At 37.6% G+C, this 19,517-nt stretch overlaps 1 protein-coding gene across 1 annotated transcript in view; it reads left to right on the forward strand.

The window, feature by feature from the left end:
- The window catches only part of rap1b (RAP1B, member of RAS oncogene family), an 80,917-nt gene that overhangs the window by 56,764 nt on the left and 4,636 nt on the right, over positions 1-19,517 (forward strand). Inside the window, exons 3-6 of the mRNA XM_007232291.4 lie at positions 6,410-6,478; positions 9,568-9,624; positions 14,530-14,670; positions 17,711-17,854. Of these exons, the coding sequence (XP_007232353.1) occupies positions 6,410-6,478; positions 9,568-9,624; positions 14,530-14,670; positions 17,711-17,854 (411 nt within the window). The remainder of the gene's footprint in view (positions 1-6,409; positions 6,479-9,567; positions 9,625-14,529; positions 14,671-17,710; positions 17,855-19,517) is intronic.

Raw genomic sequence — 19,517 nt, forward strand, 5'->3', positions numbered from 1 at the left:
TATTTCAAAATGTATTTATTATATATAATATAAGAGAAACATGCATAGATCATACATAATTTAAATAAAATGACATTCTATGTCCGCTTTGAAAGGGAGAATTCAGAATTTTGCTGTTTTTAAGAGTGAGTTATGAACAGCTGATTATTCTTTTCTGTTGAAAATGTCCTTGGATACAAAAAGCATTATATGCATCATATGGCAAAGTTTATGTATTAGCCCATCCTTACTGCACATGGGTCAAATCACAGCTACAGACACACAGAGTGTGTGGCTTGTTGAAATATTTAGCCAGTCTATCACAACGCATAAGGCTTGAATAAAAGAGGAATAAAAGCTTTGAGGGCTCTGTTTGTATTTGTGTGTCTGTGGAAAAGCAGACATGGTAATCCACTTCCAGATCACTCGGCTGCGGTGATGAGAGAATGTGTCTCTTTTGTGGTGAACTGGAAACTGGAGTTCTTTCTCAATGTGTGTTATTCCCATCTGACCCAAATACTGCTCCAGAACCAACTAAATATCCATCAAGAGCATTGCCGTTTATACGTATGTAACTATGTATGCAATACTATGTTACCATGATCTCACAGTGCCTTCTACTGAGTATATTATGAGTATATTGGTCAAGCCAAGTTAATCAATTAGCTGTATTTAAAAATAATCATTAATAAAGGTCAATAGATACAGTTTATCAGAGGCTTCAAATATACTGTAAAAACCTCATCAATCAGTGCTCACTCTCCTAAATGAAGTGATAAAAATATGTTCTCTAAGAATTACATGAAACTTTTTTTCCAGTTTGCACACTCTAGTTTTTCTGATCTGTAACTCAAGGCCTCACTAAATACTGCCACAGCTAATGAACAGGTGGATCCACCTGACTTCCAGATCCGGTTAAAAAAAGGGAAGTAGTGAGAAAAATGCTAAATTCAGCTGTTGGGGATGTAGCTCTTCTCTCGTTTCTCCAAAATGAGTATATCTTACCTGATGTCACAAAGAACATCTTTTTACTACGGAAGGCTTTCTAATTACTGTAAAAGTAATACATCGATGAATTTATTCACAGAGCTGAGTCACATTTATATTTGATCCTAGATAGGATCCATCTACATGGATTGGACAATGAAACTGAAACACCTGTCATTTTAGTGTGGGAGGTTTCATGGCTAAATTGGAGCAGCCTGGTGGCCAATCTTCATTCATTGCACATTATTGCTCCAGTAAGAGCAGAGTGTGAAGGTACAATTAGCAGGGTAGGAGCACAGTTTTATTCAAAATATTGCAATGCACACAACATTATGGGTGACATACCAGAGTTCAAAAGAGGACAAATTGTTGGTGCACGTCTTACTGGCGCATCTGTGACCAAGACAGCAAGTCTTTGTCATGTATCAAGAGCGATGGTATCCAGGATAAAGTCAGCATACCACCAAGAAGAACAAACCACATCCAACAGGATTAACTGTGGATGAAAGAGGAAGCTGTCTGAAAGGGATACTCTGGTGCTAACCGGGATTGTATCCAAAAAACGTAAAACCTAGGCTGCCCAAATCACGACAGAATTCAGTGTGCACCCCTGTACATCCTACATTGCCTGTCAACAAAAAAAGTTCACACTTTAATATTTGGTTGGGCCGCCTTTAGCTTTGATTGCGGCACGCATTCGCTGTGGCATTGTTTCAAGATTTTTTTCAGTCCAGTGTTGCATTAATTTTTCTTGCAGCATCTTGCAGCACTGATTACGGTAGAGTCTGACCGCTGCACAAAGTCTTCTCCAGCACATCCCAATGATTCTCAATGAGGTTAAGGTCTAGAGAGACTGTGGTGAACAAACCATGTGTAAAAATAATGATCTCATGCTCCCTGAACCACTCTTTCACAATTCCAGCCCCATGAATTCGGGCATCCTCGTCATCTTGGAATATGGCCGTCCACAAATCCATTGTGGAAATAACCTGGTCTATATTCAGTATATTCAGGTAGTCAGGTGACCTCATTCTTTCAGCACATACTGTTGCTGAACCTAGACCTGAACAACTGCAGCAACCCCAGTTCATCAAGTCCCTTTTCGTACTCAGGCTCTTCTCCTGCAGGGATATTATTATTAATATCCAATACCTTTACATGCCTGCTTTTTAGATTGCTTGCTCTGCACATATGGCACATTCCTTTAGCGTGTGTGTATGTGCTTTATATCTGTTAGTCTTGGCTAAGTAGGTGCTGAAAGAGTAGGTGTGTAAATCTAGAGTACAGTAAGGTGCAGAGCCGGATTTGGATCCACTGCCAGCTGACACATTCAGCTGTCTCTCAACACACTGCAGGACCACAGAGCAGGACAGCAGGACACACTGAATGGGTGTTTGTGGCACACAGCAGCATGGGCAAACCCTCTCTCTCTCTCTCTCTCTCTCTCTCTCACACACTCTCTCACACACACACACACACACACACACACACGCAGTCCAGCCCCTTTCAGTCATCCATCAGTGAGACCTTTCTGCATCAGCACACATTGACTCCCTGCAGCGATGCACTATCATTGATGTGCTTTGTGTACACAAACCACCCCCCCCCCCCCCCCCAACACACACACACGTTTACACACAGCCCCACCCCTGTTAGGTGTACTAAGGTTGCAGGGTTTGTTTGGTATCAGATAGATGTGGAGGGATTTTGTTAATTGATAGACTGTGCAGTGTCAACAGGATAATCAAGATATCATACAATACCACAATACTGTCATTCTGTAATACTCTACTATCACAAGACAATTTTTTGAGACTTTTAGGGTTTGCAGATTGACTGTTTCAATAAAAAAATATTGACATTTGATGCTATTTATTACTCACGTATTGCAAACAATATAATACAATATTGATATTTTGTTCTACCCTTAGTTTAACACTTTATACTATCTACTACTCATATCACGGGTCCAGAAGTCCAGGTTGTTTATCACATGTTGTGAGAAATATCTCATCACTTTAATAGTCCATATTGGATCAGTGCCATTTAGTTATAATAAAATGTATGTTTGTAAATGGATCATGTGATAAGGATCTGCATTGTATCCTGATGATTTATACCTGGTAGTCAAATGTCTCTTCAGCTAGTCAGACTGAAGTTAAATTGCTTTGTGGGATGGAATATGCAAATAAGCTTGCTCTTTGGTGACCATTACTGGTGTCATTGAGAGAGGCATGACATGTAACTTAAATTATATATAATTAGTCCATTAAAGCAGATTTGTGTCCGTTTTAAGTGTGTCTTGTGTGTGTGTGTTACGTGAGCTTACACTTAAATATGGTGGTCAAAACATAAAATACAAGTCTTGTGTGGCCTGGAGTGTAATAGAGGGTAGTGCTAGGCGATATGGGGAAAAATCATATATTACAATATGGAATTTTTTATATCACAATAACGATATATATCATGATATACTACATTTAAGTATGTTTTCAGTTATTCTTTGAAAATTGTGACAAAATAATATCATCGCTTACTTTTTTTCTAATTTTATTTTAATGTGACATTAAACCAAACTTTCACAAATGAGAATTACTACCTTTTAGTGCAGCAATATATGTATCAAATGAAAACAGATGAGGTAGCTGCAGTAGCTAATTTTTTTCAAAAGAACAATGCGTCTCTATTGTTCAGCTCTCATGAGTTTGATAACATATAGCATGTCTCAAACCGGCGTGTCCTCGTGTGTCCGTCAAATAACGAAAAGCAGCCTCATGTCTCAAAACCACATTATGAAGCGTTTTTGCGAAGATTACTTTATTATCACTTATATGAACCGAGTTTATGCAAAGTGACCACGCCAATACATTTTATCGTAGCCTACTTTATATATTTGCATGAATAATTGATGAAATTTCTGTAGAAACGATAAGGACGACAGAAGATAAGTAGCACGATAGACACTTTTCTATCATCCCCATGATATTTATCATCATATCGCACAGCAATAATAGAGGGTCTCTAATTGGTCTACAGGCATTACAGTCCCATATCCCGTATGCCCCAGCGTTCTGTGCAGCTGTCTCTCTGTGGTCATCAGTTAGAATGGAAGAACATGGTTACATTGCAAACGATTAGAAGTGAATGATGATGATCGTTGAAGTTTTTTTGGTTACCAAGTTGATCGCCCCACATGAACTCACCCAGCAAAGAGAGGTCTGACTCAGGAGTACTGTTCTTTGATGGATAATGCATGATGGACATGGGTACCTGACCAGCCTCTGGATTTGGACTAGGGCCTGAACTGCCCTGCCAGGTGGAAAAGTGCCATAAGTTTGAGCTGCTTGGCTCTGTGGATGTTACAGGGATGACCCTTGCTTGAGTGGACTCTGCCAGAGGGCCTGGTAGGATTTACTGTGGCACTGAAAATACACTGACAAGGAAAGCTCATCATGCAAGATCAGAGCTGAAACGAAATGATTTTGGGTACTTTAGGGACTTAATCTGAGTCATGATCTCAGTTTGAGAGTGAGATGATGTGTATGGGAGATGTTATGGAGCATTATGAGAATAAGAATAATTTTTAATGTCTGCAGTACAGCTAAAATGTATCATAAATATTGATGTATTCAAGGCCATTTTGTACAAGGTATAAAAAATAATCATATTAAAATATCATGTCTGCTGTGCAAGTTACCATCTGTGTGTGGCTTATTTCCAAAAAACATGCCTAGGTTATTTGTTTTGAAATGGTTTGGTTTCCATAGGGATGCGATGACTCGAGTAGAGTACACTCTTATGCAAGTTGTTCCACAGAAACATTGCAATGAATACCATGAGGCATAAAGTTGTTTTGTGATTTACAAAATGTTTAATTTCAAAAGAATAATATTTAGTGCATGCATATAAACTGCAAACTAAAACAAGTATACAATTAATACACTTAAAGCTTCACAGTAAATAATAGACTACTTTTATGACATAACATCTCTATTATTACGATATCGATTTTTAATATCACGATATTTCTGCGTCACGATATATTGTATACGATATAATATTGCACACCCCTAGTCTCAGTAACTCTAAGTAGTTTTGAAACAGTATAACTATATGAAAAAAGTGCATACCACCCAACCCTACTTGCAGTGCTCCCAGGTCAAAACAAGTGCACACCTCTTGCAATACACGTGAAGTTAGCTTCTCTCTTTTCTCTCTTTTTTTATAAGTATATTGGGAAGTTTTAAGTTATATTGTCCATTTCTGGTCATTGTCTATTGCATTCATGTGACCTCACCTTCATTTGCACACTCTTTCTCATTCTCTCTCTCTCTCTCAGTTTTTTTCTAACTCCCACTAATACTTAGTTCTTAATTATCTTTTGTAAAGCTAAGTGTGTGTAAAAAAGAGTAAGTGTTTGTGTGTGTGTGTGTGTGTGTGTGTGTACTATCATATGTGGGGGCAGTGATTTATAAAGCTCTGCCAACATTTATTTTTTCCTTTTGGTGCCTTTATAAGAATTAGAGAGGGTGATCAAAGGTCTCCAATCCAATATATTTCCTCAATCTTTACGTTTCTATGGAAACACTGAAATATCTGAATCCAGAAGGCTATGTGTGACTGCCTGTGTTAATTATTGCCAATTAAATTTCCTTTACAGTTATATTTCTATAAATCAGAGAAGAATACAGACAGGTTTTTTATGTATTGTTATGTTTCTGTGTGATGTTAGTTTACACATCTGGATCATGGCTGTGAAATATACTCAGTAATTGGGAGTTGGGGAATAGATTTCATTCTGCAGCTGCAACTCTGTAACTCCTTTAGAAGTGTGTCAGGGTTACTGTTCATTTATTTTCAGTTTATATTTAAAGAACTGGTTCCTGGCTGATAGTGAGTCGTTTTCCATCCCTGCTTTTTAAGCCCCCTGTCACCACAGACATGGTCGATCAGAGCAACACTTAATTGCTTGGGAACTTCAGCGTCCAACAAAACGAATGCTCTGGAATGTTCCTGGCCACCAACTGTCCCTTTATACAGCAGTTCAGCTCTGAAAGCCAGATCCACTTGGAAGTCATAATTAAGCTTTTTACGTAAGTTTAGCAGCTTTGTGAAAATGGTTTTGAGCTTGTCCTGCCTCCTGCTGAGATCATTTCAGAAGTGCTTGTACAAACTGGGTCCATGTTGGATTAAAGATTTTGAGGCTTAGGGTTTATATGTGTTTTTAAAAGAAATGTTCTACATTACACATTGTTTGTTGTGTGATGAATCCAACCATGTATGTAAAATTATTATCTAGAAATTAAATAGATTTTTAAAAATACCGTTTTTAAGTATATCACATGCATACTCACATTTGCTATAGTTAATGTAAATAGTAAATGTCAAATGCTATATTTTGACCATAATTTGACGATTTTTCTTCCTCTGCTTTTGTCTCCAGACTGTTCAGTTTGTTCAAGGGATCTTTGTGGAGAAGTATGACCCTACAATAGAAGACTCGTACAGGAAGGTAAGCTTGTGTAGAGACCAATTGTATGATCTAACTCACAGTAAGCCATTGAAATGCAGGGGTGATTTTATTATTTTAATTGATAAACACCTCAGTTTTCATCTTCAAAAATGAGGTAAATGCAGACTGTAGAGTAGGTGTGCCATATCGTGTCATATGCAATAATATCGCTTTAAAAAAAATAACTTTTTCGAATATCGTGAACGATATTATACCCTGAAATATTGTGCCACCTTTATGTCGCCCACATTTACACTGTTCTTATTTGCCATTATATATATACTAGAGACAGATTATATCAGTCCAATATCATTAATTTTACTTTAATCGTGGATATATGGAGATATTTGAGTGCATTATTATTAGTATCATGACATTCTGAATCATCGATTTCTGTTACAAATCTGATAAAATTCTTGTTTTAGTTTTTTTGTTTTCTTTTTTTAATATTTCAATTAGGGGTGTGCCGTATCATATTGTTTGCAGTAATAAAATTTAATTTTCATTTTGTTGCAGTAGTGCATTCTTAAAATAGTTTTTTTAATTCAGTGTTTTGTTATATCACCAAGAGTATCATTATTGTGAAATTACCATTAATTATTGTGATATTATTTTAATGCCATATCGCCCACCCCTACAGTGGAGAACAGAAGTCCAGGTCAAAGGCAGAAAACAGACCTAAAGCTCACTCTGCAAACCTTATCATATATATTTAGTATCACATATCTCAAGACCTCTTCACACCTTTGAAATTAGTTCTGTCTAGCACTTTAAAGAGTTTTATTATTGGTAGTAAAATAAACTATGTAAAGCCTTTATTTTACTAAAATAAGTTTTTTATTACTTCATATGTATAATCAAATATCAAAGCAATAGTTTCTTCTCTTATTTTACATCCATGATCAACAGGTTCTCAATCACGAGAATGACCATTTACCCATGTAAATAGTCATTTAAGCATTTGCATGCTGCTTTGAGATTGAGTTATGGTGGTGTAAATATTCCTTGCCTTTACTACAGATCCCTTTGAACAGCAGTTTGTAATGGAACACAGCTCTGGCTCATAAGTATTTTACAATGACTCTGCATGCCACCAGCCCGCTGGCCTCTGTGACATCATTGTCCTTGTGTGGGTGCTGAGCTGCAGTTAGATGGACTGTTCTCTCAGCTGATGATTTACCTGAGTGGGTGGGTAATGAGACAGGTCAGTAATGGAAGGAAAGACTGTGGGCACGTATAAATCTGCAGCCTGTCGTGTGCGCTGCCGTTCTTGTTTATTAATGGCCCACAGCAACGCACGGCCCTGAGACAACTGTGACTAAAAATTAAGCTCCTGTCAAACTGTAACAGGAAGTCCCATGTGGGTCACCACCCCTCTTCCTCTCTGTGCCTCACACTGACGCCCCAGGGGCACTTCCTGTGGGCGTAGTTTACCGGCGTTGACAGAGAGCGCCTTACAGCACTGGACTCAGGCCAGTGTAGTATTGACGTTCTTCCAAGAACAGAGAATGTGGAAAATCCCATTAGAAAGCCAGGATCTGACTTTCAGGAGGATTGTAATAAAGATTACTCACTCGTCTGAGGAGGGTCTCTGCAAAAATGTTTGCAATCTGCCAAACTAGTTGAGCTGTAGCCTGGGATTAACATGGTTCCACCTAGTGGTGAATAATTTATATGATTAGAGAGAGAAGCTACTCTCGTCATTGACGGTGTATGGAGCTTAAAAGCTGACAAAAGTATTTGAATCTGCATTTTGTATATTTCAATTCTGACCAACTTAAAATATTTATTGTCATAATCCATAATTTAGATTTTTAACAGTGCTAATATAGGGAAGAAACAAAATATTATAATAAATAAATACATTAATATGAAAAACCCCATACAGCTCTGGAAAATATTAACCCACTTTAGACCACTTCAGTTTCTAAATAATTTATAAAACATTGTTGTTTTATTCTATAAACAACTGACAACATTTCTCCAAAATTTCAAATATAAAATATATTGTCATTTAGATAATTTATTTGCAGAGCTTTTAGACCACAAATAATACAAAGAAAACAAGTTCATATTAATAAAGTTTTAAGAGTTCAGAAATCAATATTTGGTGGAATAACCCCACAGTTTTCATGCATCTTGGTATGTTTTCCTCCACCAGTCTTACACACTGTCTTATATATGTTGTTGGATAAGTTTAGTGAGCTGGTGAGTTGGAAGGAAAAAAAAAAACTGAAGAGTTGGCAAGCTAAAAGAAAGCACAACACTGTTTACGTCTGACCTTCATTTTTATTAATTTATTTCTTGAATCAAATAAATATGAATGTATTAATATATTTTTGAAACGTCAAATTTTATAGATCAAATTTTTTTGAAAATAAAAAAATGTTCCTCTCCTCAAGTTCAAAAAAGCACATATTGTTTTTTCTCCATTAAACATTTCAAATGGAAAAAAGGTCCATTTAATTTAAATATACAGGGTGAGTCAACAGTCACATGACATCCTTTTATATCAGAAATGAAATAAGGCAACTTTCAAGATGCTGGCCATGTTTCAGACATAGCCTAAAAGATAGGCCCCCATATACTTACTAGATTATTATTAGGTTATTTTCCCTTTTGTTTTGGGTGTTGGTGACTTTTGACTCACCCTGTACAATATGCAGATTCAAATATTTTTTGTCAGATTTTAAGCTCCATACCTGTATATTTCTGGATACTAGAAACATGGTATCCTAATTCTACAAGGTTCATTCAGTCACGCATCACACTGTGACCGAGTCATCCCATTCAGGGTCCAGCTCACACAGAATGGGTCGGACTGAATGTTGTTCTGCAGAGACAGCTAGTGCCCCCCTGCAGGCTTTCTTAAAATTAGCAGTTAGCGTAGCCAGCTTGTTGTTGTGTCAATTCCCAGCCAGTGGGGAGTTAGCTGGCAGTTCTGAGATGCTCCATGGGCAGCATCATTAGAGACAGTCATGGAGAAGAGAGAGCATCTTGTAATTTTAGCGTTTATTTCAATTGTTATATAGAGTGATTTATTTATTTTAATTTTGTGCCCTTTTTTCTTCTCTTTTTGTCTTCTGCAGCAAGTGGAAGTGGATGGCCAGCAATGCATGCTGGAAATTCTGGACACTGCAGGGACGGTAAGGGACCCTAATTTATTTGCTTTACTTCATTGTTTGTCCAACAATTAAAATGCTGCATACTTTGGCTTTAATAAAGATTGTTTGAAAGTGGTCATGTTTCTTTATGTAAGTAACTTAATTTGCAATTTTCCTATTGTTTGACGGCTAATTGAAACCTTTTAGAGAAGGCCAAACAATAAAGATGATTTAATAGAACACTACAAACTGTGCGATGATTCCGAGACTGCTTTAAAAGCATCTAAAAAGCTTTATAACTGGGGGAAATTCTTATAAATTGATGTATTTCCTAATGTACGAAAATGAATATTTCCATTTTAAATGTGTTAACAATCATTTCCCACATTCTTCTTTGGAGTGTTTACATTAAGCAATACATCAAAACTAAAAGTCAAAGTTTCTGACAACAGCAAACATGATTGTGGTGGCGATGGAGGAGGTTGTAATGTACTATGAAAAAATAAAAAAATAGACAGCAGTGTAAACAGCTGTGATTGGTGTAGAAAAGTTCCATCATTCTTTGTTTCCATATGGCAGTGATTCTGGTTCTGAATGCAGACAATGAACACACAGGCTCTGTCCATATCAGTATCTTATTTTGTGCCTTAACTATACGAGAAAGCAGACATAAAGAATTAAAACACATTCAGGTAATGCTCTCTTTTCACTGCAGGGCCAAATTGTTACTATGGCCGTACCATAACATTCCGCAGTGATGAGGAACCTTTAGACATGTTCTGGTTTCTATTTTCATTTGGCCTGTTCCTAAATCTGACCCAGGACGCTTATGTCATCTCATAAAATGATATTAAAGTTGCTGTTGTCTGATGTGTCCGGTCTCACCTCCCGCCCTGATTTCACAGAGAACTGAGTTTTTTAGGTTGTTTGTGCACATACCGTAATTAAAAAAAGAAAAGTACAAAGCAGCACAGACTTCACACTGGAAATGCTAATCACAGGTAGTAAAAATAGCTACTAAGTTGACGCCATGTACGGTTAAACTAACTGGTTTTAGCCTTGAAGGTGTGAAGGGTGTGATTGCAGATAACCACACCTTCAGCCTGGTTTAGTAAGCGGTTAGTAAGCGTTCTGTGTTAAACCATGTTTAATGGTTGCTAGATGGTTGCCATGTTTAGAACTATTCAGCACTGCAGTGGAGAAGATGACACTATCAAGTATAGCCTGAGATGCACACACTAACAAGATTTGAATTGGATACATTCTTCTCTATATACTCACATTCTCTTTGAATTATTATGCTTCTTTACTGCAACACTCTGACCTGCAGAATTCTTCTAGATGTTTCTAAAAGGAATCCATTCATAACTGAGTCTATTAAACATCTGCTATTCATTAAAAAGTGAGATTCTAATCTTCCAGATTCCAACTGAGTGTTCATATTTGGAACCATGAGCGCAGAGCTGAATGTAAAAAGAAAAGAAATAGAAATTCTTAAAGACTGTATGGGCTTGGGCTTTATACAATTTCTCACTCTTCTTACATATATATATATATAATGTCTTGAAGTCTGTGCGTCAAGAGGTCTGAGCTGTTTTGGCAGTAAAAGGAGGACCTACACAGCATTAGGAAGGTTGTTTTAATGTTATGGGGGATCAGTGTAGAATTTTTATAGAGGTTGCCCAATTGATTATAGTAGTTTTTAAATAATAAGAGTAATAGCAGAATTAATCTTAATCTGAGGCAGCTTCTTTCTGCTCTGTTATAAAATATGTATCACCTTCGTACAAGCTGACAGCTTTGCAGGTTCACAATAATGATAATTCTTTAACATTCAATTACTGAGTTGTTAGAACTGTCTAAGTTGCAATAAAATTTATTTCTTGACTCCGTTTGTGTATATATTACCATTCTGAGCTGTTCTGGGTTGGTTTAAAAGTTTTTCCACTATAACTCTCTGTTTGACAAATCTAGTTTGAGTTCAGTTGAGTAGCTCAAGCCACAAAATCCTGTAGTAGTGCCTGCAAAATGCCTCAGTCCCTCCAAGGATGTGTGAGTGTATTTCAGGTCCTAAAACAACAGTGGAGGCCTGGTTTCCGCACTCAGGTGCAGGAGGACATGGAGTGGGCCTCTCCCCTGAGGAGAGTGAGGCATGTTTTCAGTTTCCTATTCCCCTGTTTTATAGCCCCAGAGCCATGGTGACAGATGGTAAATGCTGTCCTTGGGCTTTCTGCTCCAGAATGCCACCACAGACTGACACGGAAGAGCCAAGATGGCTGACAAAGCCTGTGACAGCGAGATTACTCACCATTTACTCCCCTTGTGGATGACCAACTGAAAACAAATCTGCTTTTATCTGTCATAGTTGTCCTTTGCAAAAATGCAGAGAGATGATGATTTCTGCAAATCTGGGGAAACAATTGAATAAATCAGATCTGATTCTTTAAGTGCAAGTGGGTTCAAAATAAAGTAGCATGATGATGGCAGCTAATAGTACTAATCTAAAAGCTACTAGCAACATTTTGTGAAGCTAAATAAAAATTCTGTAGTTTTAAAAAAATAAAATCTTATTGAGTCATTAAGTAAGATGGCATATTGGTCTTGAGCAGAGGTCTACATAAAATCTATATTAGTTTAAAATAAATACAAACTAAACAGCAGTTTCAAAGCTAACAAAGGCTCAGTCTACACCTGTGTACTTTATGCGTCTTTAGCATCAGGATTTCATCTTGATTAGGCTGTAAGAAAAAAATGCTGTAAAAAGTATAAAAGCACCCAAGACGCATTTAAATAATTTAAGGTAACACACACTGTAAACACATCCATCCACAAACCCCTACCTAACAAATGAGGCAACATTAATGATTGTAGCTCACTGAGTGCTTATTCAGTACAATTAATTAATTAAATTTCAGTTTAACCAGAAATGCATTGGACTACCAAGTGCAAATGCATTTCTTTAAATGACTAAATTACAAAAGTAACCAGGTGAAAACAAGGTCATTGGGCAGCAGATTGCCAAGTTTATTTTAAATGTTAAAGATTATTTTATCTGTTCGATTGGGTGTTAAGTGTAATGCTATTTAAACATATAAAAAAAAATCATGTTTGAGGAAAGTTGCTTTGTTAAGTGTAACCAAACCTTCTCTAGATGACCAATATAAGCCATTTTATTCAGTAAAATGTAGCTAAAATTAAAGGAAATTAACAGTAAACATCTATAAACGTTTTTAGTCTATAGGTTGTTTTTAATAAGAATAAATTAAAGTTTTTTGTGATTAGAAGGAGACATAGTAAGCTGTGCCTTCTTGCTGAAGCCTAAAGAAACATCCAGAGTAAAAGCTATCTCTCATCTAGTTGTGAGCATATTGTGACAGACGTATCCTTCCTGCAGTATTTCAGACTGGAGGACATGAAGCCTTTTGATGTTTGCATGTGTCAGGAACACACACTCACACACACAAACACGAAAGTGTGTTCTTTGTTGGTTTTTCTTTCTTTTTTTTTTTGCTGCTCACCAAATAACAAGGCCCTCACAGGTGGACTCGTATCCTGTGGACAGAGGAGTAATTATTTCTCCTCTGTGGCCTCCTCATAGCCTTACAAACATGTTGCCCTTAGCAACCGCCTCCCACTCAACCTGAGTGGAATAGGCCATTGGATCAGTAGCCCAGTGTGTGCAGAGCGAAATAAAGCTTGGACTTAATGAGAAGGTCTTCTGCTTGTTAGCTCGTCATTCATTTATTTTTCCTCGACAAGTGGCACCAATCAAAGCAGACGCATGCAGGTGTATAGCAGTTAGAAATGACATAATAGCACTTTATAAATCAGTACTGAGATAAACTCTTGAGAAAATGCTGCTCTGGTTTTTATTTAAATACTTCTCTGCTCTTCATCAAATCATGTTCAGGCTGTGTGGACATCTTAAGAGTGTATGTTTGCACTATTTCAGACCCTCCACTATCTAATCTAATCCAGCGATTTGTGCTGATGTCAGCCTGATACCAGTCAATACTTGTCTCTTTCACAGGAGTCCTTTGATGGATTGCAGTACGGGATAAGCTTCTTGTATATTTTAAAATGCCGAATTATCATTATAAACATCTTAAGAACATCCCAGAAGACCATTTTTATCAGAGGTGGTTTTCACACCTGAATATCAGAACCAAGTTACAAACCATGGTTACAACAATTTTCATCACTCTTGTACATGGGCTGTATCTTCCTATACTTGAAATTGATTGGTTTGTAGAATTGTCCATTTGACTGGTAGCCTTTTGTAGGAATAATAAATTAATAGATTAGGTTCCTCTGTACTGTACTGTTATTGAGGCATTACCACCAACACAACACCTTCAAGCTCTGTAATTGGGACTAATTCAGTGCAGTTTCTATTAAAAGTATATATTTTTATTTTTGTGGGACCTTGCTGTAATTGGTCTGAAATTGGTTTTACACTGCTAACAAACCACACCATTGAAACCAGATCATGCAAGGAGGTGTGAAAGCACCCCAAAGGCTTGTTTATGTGGCTATTGTTAAATACTGATACAGATGAGCCTTCAGTCCATTTTGTAAGGTTAATTTAGTCCATATTAATGCACGTTCTTAGAGTTTGAGATGTTGTAGATACAGTGTTTACAATAATAAGTACATTATCACAGCTTCCTCTATCATTATGTTTATTGTTATAAACTTTGGCTCTAAACTGCCCTCTACTGGATGTACTACTTAACAATCATGCCAAAGTAGAAGACCCCTGTCATTATGTGGGCAGTGACTCTTATAAGGAACATATTCATTTTCATAGGTAAAGGGGGTATAAATTAGCTTTAAATGTTCCTAAAAAAGTTGGTATCTTTACTGTCTCAAAGCTTTTATATTCACAGTTCTTGTGCTTTGACTTTGTTTTTAATGCCATGTCATGTTTGTTTTACTTCTCAACAGGAACAATTCACAGCCATGAGGGACCTGTACATGAAGAACGGCCAGGGCTTCGCACTAGTATACTCCATAACGGCACAGTCCACATTCAACGACCTGCAGGACTTGAGAGAACAGATCCTGCGAGTTAAAGACACTGACGACGTGAGTTTCCCCCTGCCCTCGCCACTCATCCATTCATCATTCATAAGGCTCTCTTTTTTCCCCCATCAGTGGCCTCTGTCATGTTTTCTGCCTCCTTTGTAGGTAGCTTTGATCTCACTGCCTTGTTTTATGGATTTAATACTTGTCGTTCTTTTCCAAAAAGGCTATGGAGGACCCCCTCCCCCTGCCCACTTCAGCTCCTACTCATATCCTCTTTGTCATCTTGAGGGGGTCACTTCTCTACCTTGTTTTTGTGTCTATATTTATCTGCTGTCTTTGTCCTGTTTCTTTGTGCATATAATCAGCGTAGGTGGTGTTTTGGGTTACAGCTTTATTGAGTTTCATTCATGCTGGGTTAAAGTCCAACTTTGTTGTATGTACACAAAGGGCATGGAGGAAATGAATCCCAGTGAAAGAAGGAGAGTGTGTGTGTGCGCATGTGTAAATGTGTAAATGTGTGTGTGTGTGTTTTTGTTTCTGTGTGTGTGTGTGTGTGTGTGTGTGTGTGTGTGTGTGTGTGTGTGTGTGTGTGTGTGTGTGTGTGTGTGTGTGTGTGTGTGTGTGTGTGTGTGTGTGTGTGTGTGTGTGTGTGTGTGTGTGTGTGTGTGTGTGTGTGTGTGTGTGTGTGTGTGTGTGTGTGTGTGTGTGTGTGTGTGTGTGTGTGTGTGTGTGTGTGTGTGTGTGTGTGTGTGTGTGTGTGTGTGAGGCGTTGTTCCGAATGTTTCCGAGAAGGAAGATAATGTCACAGCCCCTCTGACCTGCACTATTTCAGTCGTCTTCCTCATTGCAGATGGATTAGGAAAGCACTTTGCACGGCCAGCGCCTCATGGTTTTACTTCTCTGTGCAGCTGACGAGTAGATAGGGTCTGAGCTTTAGCTGAGGTTTGGGGCTGTGTGTAGTCTAAGCATGCACATTTCCTCTCAACAGTTCATACTTCCTCTCCCATTTCTGCTCAGAGCTTCAGTCTGATTCAAGGAGTATTTCTGCCTACTTTCTTATTTAGTCTCAGATTCCCAGCAGCTGTTGCAAATGACTTGCAAATATGACAGGCTCAATCTTTATAAAGATCTTTATGGAAAATCCCTATGTTAGCTTCTCTGTTTCAGCAGTGCCTACTATTATACTGCATAGTGCTGGGTAATATGACAAAACAAATCATGTCTTGATATGCATACTGTTTATTTAAGCAATATCTATTTTTTACATAACAAACAAGACTCAGAGATTTCTATGCACAACTTGAGCAAGACTGCATTCTGCCTAGTGCACATTCTTTTATTATATAGATTTTTAGGATATATTACCCAACCTAATGTCACATTAGTGCTAATGCTTCTAAAGTACTGTGGTTGAAATAGGTGCTTCAGAAAGTTTTTTAAGCGATTAGTAAAATCAGTTTTGGTTCTATGAAGAAAAATGTTTGTAGTAGAAATGTAGAAATGTGAGTCTAAGAACCATATAAAGGTGTACAGACTATTTAACTGATACAATGTTTTTTACCACAATTTTTACACATCTCAAACAACTACAGACAAGGTTCTTTATGAAAAAAGTGTTTTTTATGGCATCTTTATTTGTAAGAGTATTAAAAAATGACATCAATAAAGCTTTAATTTCTTTCTACCAGACAATCCGTATCAAAATAACCTTGCGATGTGTTTTAGAGCACTCAGCAGTTTATTAATAAAAAAACATAGCAGGGAAAAAATTCTACCTTTTTTTTAACAAGCAGTCAACTCAGGAATTACAAATCTATTTATAAATGCATTCTTAATGAGTTCAACTAAACTTTCTGACCTTGCAATCCACCGCAGTCCCACCCACTCTCTCTGTCGCATCAGCCCACTGATAAGATCTTTGACTTTCTCTTCAGCTTGACACACTTTCACCCACATGCTCTCAGTCTTCATCACTGTCAGTCACTGCCTTTTTTTCATACTCAAAGAATTAGCACCTCAGTAGAGATATATCCCTGAGAACATGGAGTTGCATAAAGATTGGAAATGTATTGTAATAATGAATACAATTCAATGAATAAATACAATTAAGTTACGTAAATTCTCTGTTTGGGATAAGAGAAAAAGTCAGCTTGTCTAGACAGCAATTCCTTCCTGCGTAGTGATTTTAGCTGCTCAGCTGCTCAGCTACACATATTAATTTTTCTTTACCGTGATAGAGAGACACACACAGAAGGAATAACTGTGAAACAGAATAACTGCCCAGTTTTAAATGGTTGTGGATTATGCAGTAGTGTTTACAATATAGGAAAGAAATGTAAGAAATTTATATTTAAATGTTTTGTCAAAAGATTTGTCCACTTTAATTTCCATAGCGATACAGAATTCATCTGTTCCTTAATATATTACCAGTACAGGGAATGCTGTGGGGGCTTGTTCATACACGCATGAACCATATTTTTTTAAATGAATTTGTCCTCATCATCTTTCAAATGTGTAGATTTTGCCTCTGTAAGTGATTTTAGTTGATTTAAAATTGCTTCCAAAATGAAAGTGGTATACCATATTAATGATAAATGTGTGGAAATCATTTATGCTGGATTGAAAATGGTCAGGTACACAATCTGTACACAGTGTAAAGAACACCAGTGCTTCAGGCCACAAAACATGTCTCATCAAATATTGGATGAAATCTTGAAAAACAAATGTTAATCACTCAAGCATTTATAGCTGTCAGCAGTATTTATTTAAAGCTTTATTCATTTTCTCTTTTGTTTGTTTATTTAAACAAATTTATATACTTAATTCTAAAGAAAATGTACACATTAAATTTACAAATTACATATTGGTGTAAAATAACATTGCAGATGATTTGGCAATATTACATTTGCACTACAATAAATGTAAAACTGTGAAGGGGATGACAATAATTATCAGTAAAGGAAAAGGTGCAGATATATAGTACTGTCAATCCTGGTTGCCTATATGCTACAGATGTTTAAGACTAGATGTTTCTTCAAATTAAACAATACACTCAGAGGTCCAAGGGGTAAACCACCCTGTGTTCCTCACTGCTGTGCAGGTGCCAATGATCCTGGTGGGGAATAAGTGTGATCTGGAGGATGAAAGAGTGGTGGGAAAGGAGCAGGGACAGAACCTTGCCCGTCAGTGGAACAGCTGCGCCTTCCTGGAGTCCTCCGCAAAGTCCAAGATTAATGTAAATGAGGTGAGTCTTATGCGTTTTTTTGAAATCATTATATGTCTCTATGCATACTAATAAATACATACTACACCTCTGTACTCTGCTGCTGTGAAAAAGAAGAAGATTATAATTAAAATATGCTAAAATATCTAAATACCGTTGCCAGAAGTGTATAATATCCAGCACCTAGGCTTGTAGTCTAGTCAATTACCACATCTACTTGCCTGTGGAAAGTGACAGTGTGGATGGAGTCTTGAAATGCTGAGGGTCACTGTGCAGAAAAAGTTGTCAGTACTCTGACAAGAAGAACTGTAAAATTGACTTTTGGTGTGGTAAAACATGAAGGAGCACTTCTCCTGCAGCTTTCTGAGATCCAGTATTTTTTACAGTTTGTCCAAATATGCTTTAGAATGGATATATGGGGCATATTTAGCCCCTGCAGATAAATAGATTTTTACACCGTTATTCAGGCTCAAAGTAGCTTCAGTCTTCAATTGTAAAATCTGGAAAGCCCTGACGTTTAAAACGAGGCACAAAAACATTTTAAAATGCACAAGAAGCTTATTAAAAACACTGTTTACAACCCGTAGCCTTATCTAATTTTAACTTTTACCTTTACTTAAAGATGGCAACACCCGGAGACTAGGTTATGCTATGCCCCATATCATTCATTCTAAAGCATGTTTAAATAAAGTGTAAAACAATTACAGGATCTCGGAAAGCTGCGGGAGAACGGAGGCAGTTAGTACTCTTTATCATGTTTTACTACACCAAAAGTCAATTTTACACCAGAGTTCTCCTTTAATAACTGCAGAGTTGAAAAAAAAAACATGTGTTGTTGTTAGAGCAGCATAAGGGGATTAATTCCATATTAATGCCAGTGGATGCCTGTAGGTGTCCAAAATCTTTTGTCCATGATGCACCACATTCCACGTCGCTCATCCTAACTTTTACCAGACAGCATGTTTAACACTAGCATCTCTGCACAGCTCCAGTCTTCTGCTGAGGGTGCTGAGAGCAGAAAACGTGCTCATTGTCAGCCAGTGCCATCGCTCGATGTGGCCTTAGTCACACAGTCCCACGTCAGGCAGTCAGCTGCAGCACGGACACAGTGGAAGCTCTGTGTGTTGAGGGGGCCTTGGCTGGGCCGCTGCTGACTCTGAGGCACAGTGCTGTCTTGTGTTCAGTCAGCAAGAAGCCCTGCTTCAGTCTGAGCAGTCAGACTGCGTTGGCAGCCTTCATCTCTAATGCTAGATGCTATCACATTCCAGCGCTGGCCTGGAGTCAGCCACATACTTCATAGTGTCTTATTACAGAGCACGAGGAAATGATCTCAGGTCATCATCTTTTGAGTGAAGTCTTGCATCTCTGCGGTGGAGCTGATTTATTCCTGTCAAAGCAGGAGGAGCCCTGCATCATCATTAAATCCTGCCTCTCACTTTCTCTAATCGACATCTACACACACCCATTCAATACAGCTCTGTCAGTTCAGAGGGGATTTTAGCTTAGGATGAGATCTTCCCTGAGAGCCTCATTGTCTTAGGACAGCATCACTGTCAGTAAGACTCTTGACATGGTGCCAGGGCTGCCTTTAATTAAAATGAGGGAAAGGGATCATTCATTCTTACTGTTCTTATTGGCTCAAAATTAGCTCCTGAAAAATTGTGCCCAGTTCTGTTACTATAAC

The sequence above is a fragment of the Astyanax mexicanus genome, chromosome 2, assembly GCF_023375975.1.
Source record: "Astyanax mexicanus isolate ESR-SI-001 chromosome 2, AstMex3_surface, whole genome shotgun sequence".
NCBI classification, from domain to species: Eukaryota; Metazoa; Chordata; class Actinopteri; order Characiformes; family Acestrorhamphidae; genus Astyanax; species Astyanax mexicanus.